At 46.3% G+C, this 18,804-nt stretch overlaps 1 protein-coding gene across 8 annotated transcripts in view; it reads left to right on the top strand.

Annotated features, from left to right (window-relative positions):
• Window positions 1–18,804, top strand: part of MPP4 (MAGUK p55 scaffold protein 4) — a 397,034-nt gene that overhangs the window by 218,264 nt on the left and 159,966 nt on the right. For all 8 annotated transcript variants that reach the window (XM_085648977.1, XM_085648979.1, XM_085648978.1 and 5 more), the window contains one exon: window positions 66–83. In XM_085648977.1, coding sequence (XP_085505103.1) covers window positions 66–83 — 18 coding nt within the window. The remainder of the gene's footprint in view (window positions 1–65; window positions 84–18,804) is intronic.

Below are 18,804 nucleotides of genomic sequence, written 5' to 3' on the forward strand. Positions count from 1 at the left end.
TATCTCTAAAATCCAAATCTCTGCATTTTATTTTTACCTGCTTCTTTCGGTTGGTTGTGTGGCAGTGACTACTGTGGAAGAAGGTAAGAAATTGTGTGTAGTTTATTAGCAGTTTAAAAACTCAATATCTTAGAATGCATTGTTGGTGATTTTTATAGTACCATATGTCACCTTGAGGCCACTTTCAAACGCTCTATAAAGCACGAAAACAATCCATGAAAGAAATGCAATAGCCTGATATGAGAATATTACATATGGCCTTATTTGGAGTTTGGTGGCTGGGTTACTCCGTCACAAACGTAACAGAAATGCCACCCGCCATATTCCAAATTCATTTTATTCTATGGCGTGTAATAAGGCAGACAGGATAGCCCTCACATTTCTGATGAGTAATCCATCTGTCAAGTTTAAAATCAGTCCCATAGTGTCGTAGAATTCTATGAATAATCTATGGAACATGCTAACAGAAGGTGATCCATTGTTACAAGTGAGTAAAATTATTTCCCCGTCTTCAGCATTATATTTTCTTTAGAATCATTAACCTGATTGAAAATAAACTGACGCCCAGGAAAGTCTGACTAAGAAAATTGACCAATCTAAGTTATCAATTCAAGTTACGGGAAATTATCCTTTTCCAGCACCCAGTATTCCATCGATTCATGCGCTTGTTAGAACATCTGAGCATCCTAGTAAGCTTAGGCACACAAATGAATATAAGAAAGATCCCAACTAAAGCTGGTTGTGATAGGCAAGCAGAGCTTTCAGAAATAGTGCTGACTCTTCATAAGATTGATGCATTTGGTTGAACATGACCCTCCTAGTAAAATGTTTAGATTAAATATCATAGGCCGTATTTTGCATAATAGCCCTGCAAAACATAAAGCATGTGCTATAACGCAGATAAATTAAATTCCCCCCAATGGCAGAGGCCAAACATGAAGGGCAGAATATGTCTAGCAAGAAAAGGCCAGGCCCACTGTGCCATAGGGCGTCGGATGCACTTGTAGTCCAGTAAGGGACGAACATTAAACCGCACTTGAGATTGGCCTGAATATTTGTGGACTGATTTTACAACTAGTGCTGCTGCATTGCCTGGATTTGTGATGGATCGGGAAAACACAGAGAGTTTGCAAAGCGCCATTCTGTAGGTCCTTGTTGTGACAATATGTGTGTTGGCCGTCGTGTAGTGTTTCAGCTTCCTGTGCTTCCATTGTTAAAGTAGGCCCTGGTATGCATGCAAACTGTGGTCAACAGTCTTTGAGAGTGAAATGACTAAAAAAAATATAGACTCAATAGAAAACTGAAAGAAAACAGGAACCACCCATTATCCATTCCGGGGTCATGTGCACACAGAGCATTTCAACAGAACTCTATAAGACATTCTGGATACCCTGTAGCCAGACCAGAAACTGAAGAGGAACTAGCTTGGGTCCACCCGCGTGCGTGCCTAACACTGAAACAGAAACGACCCCACTATGTTTGCTCAATCCTACTCAACAGCTTGCTGAAACAGAAGGTCATCTTCAAACATTAGCTTCATTGTCACTGTCCGAGTTCAGGTAGGCAGGGTGGTGGGGCACTACATGATGCTGGATATTGGCATGGAGATGTTGGACTGTGACCCATTGACTATGGAGCCGATCAATTCATTTAATCAGGAAGTCTCTTGCAGCATGCCCATCCTTCCACATGAGCCGTCATTTTGAAGTCATTATTCATCCGACATCCATTATGGATACTGCTTCCTTCACCATCCAGGTCATGCTAAATGGGGTATGGCCTTTTTTAACTTTTCCATGTAGGGTCTGTCCCTCTAGGCACAGCGAGATGTCCCACTCTTACGCGGTTGTTCAGTTTTCAAGAATCCAACATAACACAACACATATTCTTCTCTGGATGAAATCCAAAGAGGATGAATAACAAATAAACATTGTTGGGTTTATTTTGGAACATTTGTTGTTTTACGTTGGATTCGTGAAAACTGAACAACCCCGTAAGAGTGGGGCATCTCGCTGTTCCTAGGGGGACGGACCCTATCAGGGAACGCTACATGGATTGGATTCTCACACTCTATGATCAGAGAGTGATACCCCTGGAACCCGCTGCAAAGTATATAATTATCAAATTTGAATCAAAAGGTTGTGCGTGTTCACTGAATAATTTAGTGCTTTTTTAAAACCTTTGGATGCTGGTTTAACATACATTTTTAAGTCTGGCATGACAGTGCGGTTGCTGCCACGCCTTATGTGATCAACCTAAAGAACAGCTTTCAAGAGTACTAACGAGAGGGGCTTTTGCTCTGCTCACCTCTTGGTGGACAGGAGCACATGTTTTGATCGTGCGGAAGTTGTGTGCTTCCACAGAACAAGGTGCTTCCTTTCCACTCATCCAACTGCCTGAGACTGCAGCAGCATGGCTACCTAGAGGAGTCTCACTAATATGCATAAAGTTTCAGGTGTACAGGAGCTTGACCTTTGGGGGCTCCTAAATGCACCTGTAATGTGTTTTAAGTGTCTAGATCATTTACAGCATTTGTTTTCTCTGGCAGCAGCACAGATGATAGGAGTGCAGCCATGATAACTGTATTGCTGTTTCCCAGTCCCAGCACCCTTCCCTTTCATTAATCAACTTTAGAATTCAGGGTGCAGTTGTGCTTTTGAGAGCAGTATGGGATGCCCAGGGCTTCAGTAATCTACACGCATTTTTAGGTCTGGCTTGAAAGCGCAGCTGTCACCTTACCTATCTGCTCTGATTGCAGGACGCCTGGTTGTGCCTATAAACATTCAGGTAAAGGTTTAGGATGCATTATTCATTTTAAATGTATATTATCTGATGGTGATGCTAAGCCCGGGCGAGGACGAGGAGGAGAGAGAGACCACGGCGAGGAGGGGGGCAGCCCGAAGACGCCACAGCAGGTAAGTGCTTTTTTTTTTTTTACTGCTTCTGGGCGTGGGCTGGAGTTTTTCCTAAACTCTGCGTTCTCAACGGAGCGTAGGGTTGGCAAAACACCGCTGGCGGAACGCAGTTCTCTGCCCGGGGTTACTTCCCAGCTGATTTCGCACACCACCTAGCAGTGTCAGGCAGTTAACAGCCTATACTGTCTGAAGCACCCTTGCTGGGCACACAGGGCTGCCTACCATGTCAGACCCTGCTTGGTGCTTTTCGCAAGAGGCCTGCTCAGACTGAGGTCCTGTTCCCTCAGCCCAAAGTAGGGCCTTGCTTTGTTCCCTTTCAGTCCTATGCCCCTTTTGTCCCCTTTCAGACTCCTGCGAGAGCCCCCATAGAACGCAGTGAAAACAGCCACTATAGAAAATGAGCGCACAAATGACCCTGCAGACCTGAACACAAGGGCAGCTCGGGTAAAGGGAAGAGGGGGTTCTGGGTGACCTTAGCTTACAGGGAAAGATAGGGGACATTATATATGTACACCTGCGACACCTCAACTACAGAAAAAGCTTCTAGAAGAGTTTGGCTCACTGTCTTAAGCCAGCTCAGTTGGGCAATGCGCCTGCTGAAGAGAACTGATGGTAATACGGTTGTGCCAATTGTTAAAATGTACACATTAGTGATTTATCTATTTTATTTACTCATCTTTAGCAGACATTGACACAGTGTTATTGTACCCCAAGGAAACACGCCTGGCACTGGCAAACACGGATTGTAATTCTTGCCATATTAAGAATATCCATGCCAGGAAAAGATGGTGGCCACACCTGGTTTATTACTACTAGCCCTGGCAGTTGTAAACATGGAATATGGTACCTCTTTTTTGTCCACACCGAATGTTGGGAAGGATGCCCGTTGTTGCTGGGTGTGGGCGTCACATGTGACTCTGCTGGCTTGCTCGTCCACTCTTTGGCGTGCTTTGAATTTTGGAATATGCAATTGTGTAGGCTGCCTAAAACCAATGCTAACAGAGCAGTGAATGATCTAATATGGGCTACGTACTGATATCAAAGCATTCCTGACAATGCATACACCGGCCAGTTGAAATTATGACAATGTTGCTGAGATGTTCATACACTTTGCAGCAGAAATGACGCACAATATTGAAGGCACCATCCCATTATAGTAGTGCATGATTGCTGACAAGTGCAGACACAGAACCACTAAATGTATGAACACTGATACAGGCACTGGTGCTGCCCCTATAAATAATAACCAAGATGACAATTGTAGATTGTGACCAAGTAATTAAAGTCCCCTAGCATTGTACGATAAGTCTAAGGCGGTTGTGTGTAAAATGTAGCTTCACTAAGGGCAAGCACAAATACTGCCGCATCAGATATCAGCATTGCTAACCGGTGCAAGTAAAGGCCGGCCATGAGACGTTTGGAGACCACCTGTTTATTGAAAGCGCGGCTTTATGAAGCATACCCAACAGGTAGAGCACATAGAGACAAAAAGGATGGTATCTGCTAAATCTGTATTAACAGCACCTGCTGCAGTCTCCTTTTATAGCCCTTGCCTCAACATTTTCTGCATTTTTACCCACACAGGATGTTCAATGTAGAGTTGCTGGTACATGGATTTTGAGAGCTTCTGATCTGCTGAGGAATATCCATTTGATTCCAGTCACACTTCAAAACTTGTTCCTAATGCAGCTTGTTTTTGTTGGTGTCTGCTGGCGTGTATTGGTTTCAAGTTGCTGTTTTCATTAAGAAAGCAGAACTTGTCATATATTTTCCTGCCTGTCATTAAAATTGCAAAAGTATTATGGCTCAACTGTCCATTGCCATTACTTACTCATCAAGTTTATGTTGTCTCTAGATTATCCCTTGCATTTTTCCAGTACTGTTCCTCCCATGCGAACAGTGGCCATCCAGTATCCAGCCCGTTCATATTGTCGAACTCTACATAGTCATCAAATCCACCCTTCCTTACTGGAGAAAAGGTCTGACAAGCACTACCTCTGTTGCTGATTGCCTGTGCTTTTAATGGTTTAGAAAGGAGAAAGAAGTAATGGGAGACAGGAACAGAAAGTAAACGGCAAAGTGGAGGTAAGATCAGAAAGGGATACGAGGAGGGACGCAGAGGGAGGAAGAGAGGGGGAAGATAGGCAGGGAAAGAGAGAGAAATGATGGAGGAAGAGCAACCGTGCACACACGAGAAAAGGAATAATGGTGAAATCGATAAAAAAATCATAGGGAATGAGTAGACAAAGTGATGGGAGCAATACTGAGAGAGAATGAAGAAGTTGGAGTTTAAAACACGAGAGGGATAGTAAAAAGGAGAGAGAAGAAGAAGAAGAAAGGCGTGCGAAGAAGTTAGAGAGGTGTATGGTTAGAGAAGGAAGGCAATGATTCAAAAAATGGATGAGAGAGCAAAAGGGGAATGCTCTGAAAGGAGATGGGGACTTTAGTGTATGATGAAACAGGTGTGGTATAATGCACCATTTTTCCCATTTTTGTTTCGAAAATTCCTTTTGTGAGAGCTCTCCCTAAGCTCCACTTATAGTTGTTGGGATAACTCACTGTGCTCACTCAGCCCTGTATGGTGGCTAGTATGTCCTCATTCACCAGAGCTGCTTTTGGTTCCCAGTGCAGCCTTGACGGGCCTTAGAGGTGGAACATTCAGTGCCAAGAACACAGGGTTAGCTTGTCCTTTATTGGCATCATGGTGCCACCCTCCATTTTTGTGTGTTTTTGCAAAAATAAATATGGACCTTCACTGGCAGCAGTGGTAATAAAAATGCTTTTAAATGTAGGTTGTGCATGTTTTTGTGGGTAAGAGTGTGGCGATGAGAGCGAAAACCTATGTATGTGTGGGCTTTTGTGTGTGTGTGTCAGCATGTGTGTGTGTGTGTGTGAGAAAGGCAACTACAGATAGTGAGTGAGCATGAGTGAAAGGAAGAGTAACTGCAAGTGAGTGAGAGCGGGTGAATGTATTAGCAAGAATACATGTGAGGGAGTTTTAGAAATTGTGAGTGAGAATTAGTGAGTGACAGTGAGTGCGTGTAACCCCAAGTGAGAATGAGTGAATCAGTGGGAGATAATACGAGAGAGTGACTTTGAAAAAGGGATTGAGAGCAAAATGAGAGTGTGAGTATGAATGAGTCAGAGTAAGAATGGGTGAATGGAAATGAGTGAAAGCAATGAATGCAAGCAAGTGAAAATGAATGAGTGCAAATGAATGAGAGAAAGTGTCAATGAGTGAGAATGTGTGTGAGTGAGTGGATGTAAATGAGGTGTACTTGGAATGTAAAGTATGCATGTGAGTCTTGGATGTGCCCCAGTTTATCCAAGAAATTCTTGGCTTGGACAGGCACTCATAGCAAATAACGTGTGCCGGTGTACTGAAACCAATTCTGATCACTACAGACACTTTTGATAAAATACTTGTACTTTTACATTAGAGGTAAACCTTGGCATGATTGGTCCATTGTGAAATACTGTTGTTGGCATACTATAAGTAATTCTTGACATATGGGGCACCCATGGAAATATCCTGGTGCTGACATATTTGAGCAAAGTATTGGCATAAGGGGTAGCCATGGCAAAATGTGGGCGCTAGCACATTTTAGGTAATAACTGACCTATGGGAGGTGACATATGGGAGGGGGGCAATCATGATAAAATGCTGCTCTTGACATGCTAGATATAATGTTTAGCATATAGGGGCCCCGGAGCACATTTTGAAACAATAGGGTGGATTGGCTTAGCATACCATGAAAAGACGTGAATATTTAATGAGAGCCCATTCAGAGCCTATGACGTTTTAGCTAATCACTGTAAAAACATGTGCTTTACAATGTACTATTTGATGCAATATTTACATTTTTTTCTCATTTTCGGAACCCCTCTGCCCACTCCATAGAGGAGGTCTTGCTCCTTTGCTTCACTTGCTACAATTCGGAGCAAGTATTGTTTCCCTCTACTTTCGAAGATCATGTCAGCATCATAATATAAAAGGTATCTGCAACAGACATTTATTTGTGTTGTATTTTCATATTAATGATGCAGGTATTATGGAAAGTCAGTGATGTCACTTATTGTGATGTCCTCAGGATTAAGGTCACATGACATTACCTCCTGGAAAGATTAGTGTCAAAGGTCTTATGATGTCACTTCCTGTAATGGCATTAAGGTTAAAGGGTGTGTGATGTCACTTCTGCTACCCCTGGCATTTTGGTGACTCGACGTCGATGTCTGCAATGCGCAGCATCCCATGTGGCCACTTCCTCTAAATTAGGAGATCATTATGGAACGCTGTTGTCGATAGTGTTTCATTATTTTACCATTCTAAGATGGGCAACATGGTTCTAAATGTGTCAGGCAGGCTGAAACATAGGAATAACCATAGACTATGTACAGTACTTCAGCAAGACAGACACCCGTTGCTATGTTTAGTTTCGTTATTGCGAACATATGCAGATGAATGCATGAATGAATCAGTGGATGACTGAATGGATGCATGAGGGCAAAGAGGAGTGATAAAGTGCCGTTATCATGACTTATTAAGTGCCTAAACCCATCAAATGACACAATAGGCATTTTTCCCATAAGCCAGACCTTTTAGCGTTGACAATGCTTGTTTAAAACTGGAGTTCCTCACTCGGTTATCGCTCTAAGACTTTGGTTCATGCACTATAATGTTGATAACTTTTCCTAATTGCAATTATGTATTTATGAATCTTATTTCATAATTTCACTAAATAATGTGACATAGCAGACAACGCAGTGTTCAGAAAAGAGAAAATCGATCCAGGAAAGAAGAACCCTGTAGGGAACCCTTGGTTGTTGTTAAAATCCACAGTACTGCTGCGGCTGTTCTCAATTTCACAGTTATACCAAAATGCCACAATAGTGGTTCAACTAAAGGATGGTTGTTGATGTTTCAAATGAATAATGAATAAGGGTCTCACTAGGATAAAGCCATCTTTCTAAAGCACCACATTTATCCCATGCTCCGTGCGGCCAGTCGCTTCCATCCACATCTGATAGCTGATTGCGAAGTCGCAGCCCTTTAGACGTGAATGCTTTTTGCCGTTTGCTGTGTTAGCTTCCGCGGTCTGTCTTTCAAGGTAGAAATAGTTGCAGGATAGACCCAAGACGTGAGATCACTGCTAACCACTGCATCTCCTGCTACTGTCAAAGTGGGCGCTTATCACAGCGCGAGTCTCTCCTTTCGGCAGGTGTCATCCAGTGTGGTCCATGATCAGACAGGAGATATAACTGCCCCTCTTGTTTAAAAAAAATATATTTTTATGAAATCAGCTCAGAATAACATTCCAGTTATTTATACACACATCACATTGTTATCGACAGCCTACCTGCTATCCCCACCCTCTTTTCGAGTAAATTCTCTAAGTGTTCTAGTCTAATCAGGGGTCGACCTCCCCCCCACCCCCATCCCTTTATGCTACCTAATACCCACGGTGTTTCTGCCACTCTCCCCCGATTTTATCCCATTTGTGTGGACAACCTCTGGCTTTGTAGATCACTTTCTCCGCCCTGGTGCACTAATCCATGTCAGATTTCCATTTACTCACTTCTGGTCTCTGTCTCGCCCCCGGTTTTTGGGATATATTTCGTATTGCAGCTACTTTCAGCCAAATAGTTGTGTATTTTGGCCTTTTCTCTTCCCCCGTTACGCACAAAAGCATCCAGCGTGAGTCAAATGGAACGTTTAACCCGGTGACTTTGGACATGAGTTTCCCCACTCCTTTCCAGTATTCCTGTACAAATTTAAACTCCCATAGAATATGAAAAAAGGTACCAATTTCTCCACATTCCCGAGCGCAGAACTCGGACAGTCCATATCCCAGTTTATGCATCGGTGGTCTGCAGGCATACGATCTATGCAAAACCCCCTCCAGGCGGCGAGTCTCCCTTCCCCGCTCCCCCCTCATTCCATCCAACTGCGCTCTGCTACCTTAAATCACCACTGACAACTTTCTTGGGTGCCTGAAAAGGTCGCAGTTTATTCGCATAATAACAGTTTATACCTTTGCATCACATTGTTCATGTTTAGGTACATGTTGCATTATTAGTATTCTTGACCCAGCTCTATCAATCACCAGGGAGGGGAGGGAACCCTTCTTTGGGTTTTCTGATTATGGGTCTAGGCTTCAGCTTGCTACCGATTTGGCAGGTCTCCGTTTGGACCTGTCTGGGCCGCAAGCGCCGTCCCGCTCGCCCTTTACCCTTTCGTGGGCCCTCCCTTCACCCAGAGGTCCCTGCCGGATGGCATCCCAAGGACCTTTCTTGAGCAACTACTCTATTTTCTTGCGACTGGGTCCTTTGCTTTTGTCTCCTTCTGAAACCCTGCCGTGAGGCATCCCAGGGTCATGGGAGAGCATTATCTCTAGTCTTTGCTGGCGGCGTGCCGCCCTCTGGCTCCCCCAGTGCCCCTGCCGTGCGGCATCCCAAGGACACTGTGAGAGCCTCCCATCTATCTTCTAGTGAGTTCTTCCCTCTCGTTTGCTAATTTAGTTAGGTTAGCTCCGCTACCCTCCACCATGCGGCTGCGACGCCCGACTCCTAGGTGTGGGTGGGTGGGTTTCTTCTTCCTTTGTCCAAGGCCCGGGGGGGGGATGCGTGACTCCAACAGGGCCCTGCGTCCCCCTTTTATCCCCCCCCCCTGGCCCCTATGCTCGCCCCCTGATTGGGGGGGGGCTTGTTCCCGCCGATGGGGCCAATCCTGGCCACCGTTGGCCTAGCCCATATGTTAATGTAGGAGGAGGGCGGACGGGGGAGGGCCTCCGCTGCCGGATGGCGTTTTGCCCGGGCCTCTAATGGGTCCGGCTTTGCCTACCCGGCCCGGGTCCTAACCCCCTCCAGGCGGCGAGTCTCCCTTCCCCGCTCCCCCCTCATTCCATCCAACTGCGCTCTGCTACCTTAAATCACCACTGACAACTTTCTTGGGTGCCTGAAAAGGTCGCAGTTTATTCGCATAATAACAGTTTATACCTTTGCATCACATTGTTCATGTTTAGGTACATGTTGCATTATTAGTATTCTTGACCCAGCTCTATCAATCACCAGGGAGGGGAGGGAACCCTTCTTTGGGTTTTCTGATTATGGGTCTAGGCTTCAGCTTGCTACCGATTTGGCAGGTCTCCGTTTGGACCTGTCTGGGCCGCAAGCGCCGTCCCGCTCGCCCTTTACCCTTTCGTGGGCCCTCCCTTCACCCAGAGGTCCCTGCCGGATGGCATCCCAAGGACCTTTCTTGAGCAACTACTCTATTTTCTTGCGACTGGGTCCTTTGCTTTTGTCTCCTTCTGAAACCCTGCCGTGAGGCATCCCAGGGTCATGGGAGAGCATTATCTCTAGTCTTTGCTGGCGGCGTGCCGCCCTCTGGCTCCCCCAGTGCCCCTGCCGTGCGGCATCCCAAGGACACTGTGAGAGCCTCCCATCTATCTTCTAGTGAGTTCTTCCCTCTCGTTTGCTAATTTAGTTAGGTTAGCTCCGCCACGCTCCCTATGGTTTATCGATCAGAGGGAGCTCCCCAACCCCTATGCGCAAGGCCGTTTCCTCCCACCTACCTACACTTGTTGAACTGGTTCGTATGCGTGCCAACTAGGTCGCCGACCGACGAGACTTGGGTAGTCAGATCACTTTTACTGTCATGCACATAATTTTATTTTTTTTTTTTTTTTTTTTTTTTTTTTTTTTTTTTTTTTTGTTTCCCCCGGCTCCGAAAGAGTTCGCTGTGGACTCTTGTCTCTGCGGGGTTGCTTACTAGTCCGAGGGTTAAATGCCTCTCTTCGATTGCCATTCTAGGAGCAACATTGTGCCCGCTTCTGTGCAGGCTTCCATGCCGTCTCTCTTTCATTCCCTCTACTTGCTGTACACAGGGCAATCTCCCATGTTACGTAATCCAGCACTGCTCTGCACCTATACCCACTCACTTACAATTCTCTCTGGCCCCTCGGTGGTTCTGATGACCATGTTAGAAAACAGTCAAATAAAATAACCTTCGTAGGCCTCTGTGTACTCAGGACTTTGTGTAACATGCCTCTCTCCTTCTCTGGTTTGCGTGCATGCTTCTCACCCCTCGTATCACCACCCAGTACAATTTCTTTTCTTTTTTTTTTTTTTTTTTTTTAAAACTGATGCGCGCCATCTTAGCGGTATAGGTCAAACAGGGATTTTGTGTAACTATGTGTATAATATCCCATCCCTTGAAGAGAGTTGCGCCTTGCAGTGAACGTGATCTCAATAACTGACCTAGTCCTTTTCCCCTTCGCCTTCGTTTATTTAATTCCTAGCTACCTCAGCTGTACCATCTTTGAGAGGTCCCTCAGCTTCCTTACTCCATATTACTATCCGCAGGTCTGCAGGATGTTTTCTAATCCCCTTATTTATTGTCGCTGCAGTTTGTTTAGCACGGCACCGATAAGCCACACAGTTTATCTTTCCTGTTTTTTTTTTTTTTTTTTTTTTTTTTTTTTTTTTTTAGCGAATGATCGGCGTTTGCTATCACCAATCAGGTAACTTGTGGAGAGTTATTGACAATGCTACGCGCCCATGAGCATGCTGTGTGAGCTCACAGCGCTTGGTATTACGCGGCGGTCTCTCCCATCTCGGTCCTAACCAGACCTGACCCTGCTTAGTCCACGAAATAGGCCCCCTACACTCTGCTCAGTTCTCAGAACATGGTGTTTTCGGGTCACACTCCCAGGCTGGCAGTGTACAGTTAAACTAGTCGCGTACTGCCACCCGTTTTATTCTCTTTAATTGCATTTACTTCCAATTTAACTTGACAAAGTCCTTTCTTTACTTTTCTGTTCCACTGTTGTGGATAGCACAGCCATTACCCAACCGAGGTATGACTTCACCAAACTTTGTGCTCGTGTAATGGGTAAACAATGTTCTACCCGCTCTCACTGGGTTGCTCCTATGTGTAGTAACTGGGCTCTACATTTTTGCAACTATTTCGCTACGCGAGCGTCCACACACCGTTTCATTCGATCCGCCCCATTCTGCGCGCTACACCTCGCATCTATAAACAAATAGTCAATCCTCTATTGCCTGCAGGAGCATTTGGTCACATTTATCATTCTTCCAAGGTCATCAACCCTCGTGGTGTACTTGCTCCCAGGGCTTTTAGCTCTAGCTGATCCTCTGAAAGGTGGGCTTTCTATGGGCCAGCGCGATATTCGCCACTTTGCAAAGTATTTGAAAGTAAGCCGTACCACTCTGAAAATGTACTACTCTTTACAACCTATTGAACCGAAACTGAGGCTCGAACACTGATCTCCATCTCGAGCCCACAGCCTGCAGGGAGGTAACAGTGTCAAGGCAGACCTACGAATTTCGAGCGTTTAGAGATCTAATAATCGACACCTTCCGTGAAGTGCATTTTTCCTCCGATGTCTTTCCGCACAATGTGTAATATTGTGTAATATTTAACTTACACAATGGTATTCCATTAAATTATTATTCTTATTCTTTGTTCTTTAAAGGTGACTCCTCTGCCCAATTTTACGCATCCACCCGCGAGCTTGCCTCCTGAAGCAAGTGCCTATGAATGGATAAAACAGGGGGTGGGGGACCACTGCTGGGGGGGGGGGTCTGTTTTCCTGCTCTTGACTCTGTACCGGAGTTAATTGCTGCTCAGGTGCCTTCTACCAGCTACGCACGCCTTCCTGGATGGCAGAGCGCTAGCTAACCTGGCGCTGCTTTAAGTCATACATCGTCTACCATGGAAAAGCGATAACCCTAGCTTCATTGCGCCGGGCTCTCTGACCTCTGCGTGTGCGGACGGGCCTAGCAACTTCTCATTCGAGTCTCGCTACCAATATCAAGGCAATAACCCAGCTGCTTGCCAAACCCCCCCCCAGACATAGCAGGCAAGATTAATATCGCACCCCAGACTTTTTAGCCTACGTAATGGTGCCCCTGCAGAGCTGATGCTTACCGAGCACTCCTGTTCTGCAGCCGTGGGATGTCGGCTCCGACCCTTGTTCTCCCCACCGGCCCGAGGTCGCCGCTGCTGCTCCTGATGCATCATCAGCATTCCCCCCAGGCACCCTGGGAACTTCGCATCGCTCTGCGACTCCGGCGCCGACCGAAATTGCCGGCCGGGGGTGAGAAAGGCAGCTGATCACCCAGTGGCGTCCCAGCTCCCCCTGCCCCTGCCGTGTCACACCTCCCCTAATTCCGCGGTCATCTGCTGGTGTGGGCCACTCTCGTCATGCCTTCTGGGTCGTGGCGGTGTGCTGAGAGGCCCTCCGGTGCACCTAGTCGCTGCATGGATCGCTGCCCTCTTGTGACAGCTGCTCTGGCCAGTTCCTTCGTCGGTTGCTGTCGCCCAGTCCCGGTCCTTGCACGTCCTTCTGTGAGCCTCGTCACACTGCCTGGGGATCTGAGGGTCGTGCCTGCGTGACCCTTCCGTCCCAACCTTCCATGCCCCGGCGGGGGCGGGGGCATGCAACCTGTTGTAGCTGGGTTCCCTGTTTGGCTGGGATCCTCCTTTGCCTGGGTCCTGACGGTGGAGACGGTCGCTGTACCTAAGTTCTGTGCTGCACTGTGGACGCCCGCTGGGGGGAAGCTGTGGCTGGCTGCCGCTGGAGGGAAACCGGATGCCTCGGCCCCTTGCAAGGGCGATCTTCCCCCTGCCAGTGCTTTAAGCTGGGCTGTTCACTGCCACCAAGTAGTTTACGGCGGTGGCAGCTCCCCTCCTCTCGTGCTTTTCCGGCACCGCGTCGTAGGCGTCGTCGTGCGCAGCCGAAGGTACTTGGAGGCCGGATGCCTCGCCTCGCTCCCCTGGGAAAGGCGAAGGTGGGGGGGTTCCCTGCGCCGCACTGTGGACGCCCGCTGGAGGGAAACTGTGGCTGGCTGCCGCTGGAGGGAAACCGGATACCTCGGCCCCCTTTCGCTTGGACCCCGCTGGCGGGGGTGGTGGCTTCCTGTGCACGCTGCCCCTTTCTTCCGCCGCTGAAGGATCGCCGACGCCGGTCCGTGCTCGCTCACGGGTTCCCCCGTGCTTTGGATTCGCCGTCGCTTGGCAAGCGTGGGCTGGACATTCGCTGGAGCCTGCAGAGTCCTTGCCGCGCTGGTTTTCGGCGCCAAACAAAAGCCCGACGGCCGCCTCCAGGTATGCCCCTGCCATTTCTTCTTCCTTTGTCCAAGGCCCGGGGGGGGGATGCGTGACTCCAACAGGGCCCTGCGTCCCCCTTTTATCCCCCCCCCCTGGCCCCTATGCTCGCCCCCTGATTGGGGGGGGGCTTGTTCCCGCCGATGGGGCCAATCCTGGCCACCGTTGGCCTAGCCCATATGTTAATGTAGGAGGAGGGCGGACGGGGGAGGGCCTCCGCTGCCGGATGGCGTTTTGCCCGGGCCTCTAATGGGTCCGGCTTTGCCTACCCGGCCCGGGTCCTTATGCGCAGTTGGCTCTCTTGTTTTTAAATGTAAAAAAAAGGCTGACATTTGTCCGGCGAGAGCAACTCGCCCCTGCACACGAGCCTGGAATGAAACTTCCAGATCTCTTATTACAAATAAAACAAAGAACAGATGACCGGCTTTCAGTTGTTAGCCTGTATGCCAGATTTCTTTTGATACATGAACCAATCCGTTGTTTCCTAGTGTACGTTCCCCCTGTGTTACAGTACAGATGGAGTATTTGCCCTAATGAGACCCGATTTTTCTGCTACATTCGTTGGAACTATATCTATGAAGCTGCGTACAAAGTTATATTTTGATAGGCTAATTATTGACCAAGTTTTCTCCATTGGTTTACAAGATGTATAACAAAACATGATCACATTACGTACTGTGTTCCACGTGTCTGGTCAGTATTCACAGAGCATTGCGCCCTGTGCACCTTTTTCTGATGATATATTATGAAGTTTATGTCCGTTTAAAGATAAATACAAATATACAGTTTTTTACTAATGGGTTCTATGTTGAATAACGTTTAGGTTAAGTATATTTTCAGAGTGAGTCTGACGTTAAGCAATAAATTACCGAAACGTGTTTTTCGTTTTTCCTTGTCACTTTTTTTAGAACAAGAAAAGAAAAAGGTTTGAATGAATGATTCCTGAGGAATCAACTTCTTACGCTTCTTTGCTCTACCTAGAGTCCTTAGGTTTAAGGTCGAGTCCTGGATTACATTACCTTCTACCCGCTGTGAAGCAGTTAGTTTAATTCTTCTGTCGAGCCTACCTTCTCAAGTCTGTGAAGCATACCCAAAATGAGCTTACCCTGCTCAGTAACTATAAATACTACCGCCATGTTCTCTATTTGTAAATAAAATAGGTTTAGAATATTAGTACTTCCCTGGAAGCTGCACAGTCAATCCAAACACTGACCAAACTATCCTTTTAAGGTAAGGTTAGAGCCCACATAATTTGTCCTTCAGTCCAAGGATTAAACAGCCTTAAGATAAGGCCCGCCTAAGTACAGACTTCAGTCATACCATTCCTTCAGTATTCTTTGCAGACCCCAAGTTTGCCCATTACCGCTGGATAAACTGGTTTATCTTCCTACTGAGGACCCCTACACATTGCAACACACCATGAGAACCTTGGGTTTCCCATTTAAACCCTCCTTCACCAAAGTGAGAGAATCACAGTTTACCAGGGAAATGCATTCTTTAGAAACATGATGTTTTAAGTAGATGTTGGAGAGGTACAGGGTTATCACTTAAAGACTATTGTTCTAAAGAATTGAAGAAGATGAGTCAAAGTACTGTAGTGGCGACTAAAGCAAAAGTGAATATGAAAGCTTACAGTTCAGTGAATACGGGAATTCTATATAGCAGTGCTTTTTGAGGAACTGTAAGAGGGAGATGGTTAATGTGAGTGGGTATAAAAAGGGACAAATAAGGCATAGGAAGACTACGGAAAGTGGAACCAGTAGACATGTTCATCTGAAATAGCAGAGAAGCGTCTACAACAGTGGTTCCCGAACTGTGCTTCACGACACCCCAGTGCCCCTGGCTGGTTTTGACTGGATGTGTCCGCTCCAGGCTGAGCATGCACAAGCAGCAAACAGATGCAGTCACTGCTTGGCCAGAGGACACACAAATATTGTGAGAAGAGAAAGTAGACCTATCCTTGAAATGCATGCCCTATTCTCCATACCTTCATCCCAGGAATTTCAGGGATTAAAATAGAAGTACTACAGAGGCCAGGCTTACATCTCCCTAACCAAAACAAAGTAATGTAATGGGGAGCCGCGGCCAACAGCTAATTGGTCAAGGGAGCTGCAGGACAAAAATGTTTGGAAACCACAGATTTAGGTTTTATCATAGTCATACAATCGCTTCTTCACAATAGATTACGAATAGGTAATATAAAAAGTATTTAACACAGATAAGTAATTCATGAACACGGAAAGACATACCGCCAGCCAGCCAGTGCTGGGTGTGCTCATACTGCCCTCACTCACACAGATGTGTGACATGCGTCATCATAGGACTGCTTACAATACACCCCGGTGTAGCCACGCACTGGGTGGAGCAATAGGGTGGGGAAAGACAGTACAACACAGAGAGAGATAATTTCTATCGCAGTGGCTGAAAACGACGGTAGTGAAAGTGCAGTGGTGTGTGAGTTAAAACTAGCTCGGAAGTGTTGCTGTGCCTAAGACTTTATTCATGGACCCATCCGGTCAGGGTTAAAAACCTGAAGGATGGTGGTGATAGGGAGATGCAATGTGCTCCCAACACCCCTCCTTTACTGCCAGGTGGTTGACATGTTTCAGCCGTATTTATGTGCCCCACATATATAGGGTCATGCCAGACTTCCTCAGGACTCTACCTGTCCCAGTGGTTTACTACTATCACCTCCTCTTGAGAAAAGAGGATGCCTAGAAACCTGTAGTTCCGTGTTGAGGAATTTCCTCTACATAAGTAGTGGGATTACTAAAAGAGAAGAAAAAGGGAACAATAGTGTAATGAGAGAGAAAATGAGAAGAAAACAAGCAGCTAGGAGTAATCTTCTCTTAGTACTTCACATGCTATGTGTGTAGTAAACTTATCTACACATAAGAATACTCGAGTCTAGTGTATCAATCATTCCCCACCAGAAATCTACTATTAAAATATCAGCGTTGCATACATCATGCTGTAGTCAGAATCGCCACAACCACTACCCAGTAGTGGTCTGGTGCATGCCTACTCACTGAGTTTCACCCTATTTCGAGTTTGAACTGGCGGTGGGCAAGGAGAGACCCCCTCAAGTCACACTCTTTATTGCAGGAAGAAAAAGAGATCATACGGAGAGAGGTCATTATGTTAATAATCACCACATGTCAAGCTATGGTACATGAACACAGTAAGGAGAGGCCAAATGTGTTAGCCAGTAGTTGTCCACCAATTGCACCCAATGTACATATAAGGGTGTCACTGTTGGCCTAGCAATTCTCGTAGTAGTATTAATCAAGATATCTCTTAAACGAGCCGTACTACCTTTTCCACGCAGCATACTTTTCTATGAATGACCCAGGTACCAGATCCGAAGTTAAAAGGCACCGGCCTAGTGCAGTAAGCCTCAGACGCCCTACCCCATAAAGCCGATCACTGTGGACTGTTAAAGCTGGCTCTGCATGGCTAAGTAGACCGACAAGATGTAAGAAATAATTGTGTCGCAAAAGCCCCCAACGTTGCTACATAACAAAGTTATAGCGGAATGGTAGCCAGAAGAATAGAGAAAATGTGCTCCCACTGCTCCCCCCCCACTCCTTACTACTCCAAGGGTGGTGCTCCTCTGACACTGCTATCCTCCGTCCACCGTGATGGATAGTGACGGTGAGGGCTAGCATTGTTCGTTTTATCCATGTTGTTCGGGATACCAGTTTGTTCCGGTCATGTGATGCGTGAGAGACGTGTGGTGACGTGTGGAGCCGTACGGCCGGCACTGTTCTAAATTAAGCCACGCATTCTGTTGTCAGACATTCCTTTACAATTAGAGGCTGTATTCTCGATAACAATCTCGACCTTTGTTTTCTTTTAGAAACACAGTCTGCAAGGATGGTGACCTCTCTTCTCTGATCTCGGTCTTGATGGCAATCTTGTCCTGCTGGTGGGGGAGGGTGGGGGGGCAGTGTAGAGATGGCGCTGGTATTAACCCCTTCGCTGCCAGGCCTTTTCCCCTCCTGTGCCACGCCCTTTTTGGCTATTTGGGGTAGTGCGTGCTTAGACCCCTGTAACTTTTTGACCACATAAGGTATCCACGCCAAATTTGCGTCCTTTCTTCCAACATCATGGGGATTCTAAAGGTACTCAGGGTTTGTGGATTCTCCCAGAGGGGTCACAGAAATTAGCCAAAATACAGCAACATTTTGGTTTTGTTCGGAAAAATTGGAAAAACGGGCTGCAAATGAAAGCATCTGGGTTTTTCCCTGCAAATGTTATAAAAAAAGGGTTTGTGGGGTTGGAATCACCATTTTCCCAGCTTTTCGGGGATACCAGACTTTTGTCAGAAACCCAACATTTTTTACACAGCTTTGGCATTTTTCTGGGACATAGCCTAATTTTGCTATTTTTTGTGCTTTTGACCTCCTTCCAGTTAATGGCAGAAATGGGTACAAAAGCAATAATGGATCCTGGAAAGCTATACATTTTCGAGAAGAAGACAAAATTCTGAATTCAGCAAGGGGTCATTTGTGTAGATCCATCAAGGTTTTTTTTATAGAAACTAACAGTTAAATATAGGATAAATTGAAAATTAGTTGGAAAAAAAAGCCTTTTGTGTCAACGTTTTCACCTGTAACTTCTTCTAATTATGACAGCTCTTTGAAAGCAATATACCATTACATCCGCTGGACATTACTGGTTGTGGGGATATATAGGACTTGTAGGTTCACCAAGAACCCGACGAACCCAGAGCCAAAAACTGAGCAGCAACTTGCAATG

This window comes from Triturus cristatus, chromosome 3_2 (genome assembly GCF_964204655.1).
Source record: "Triturus cristatus chromosome 3_2, aTriCri1.1, whole genome shotgun sequence".
Classification (NCBI taxonomy): Eukaryota; Metazoa; Chordata; class Amphibia; order Caudata; family Salamandridae; genus Triturus; species Triturus cristatus.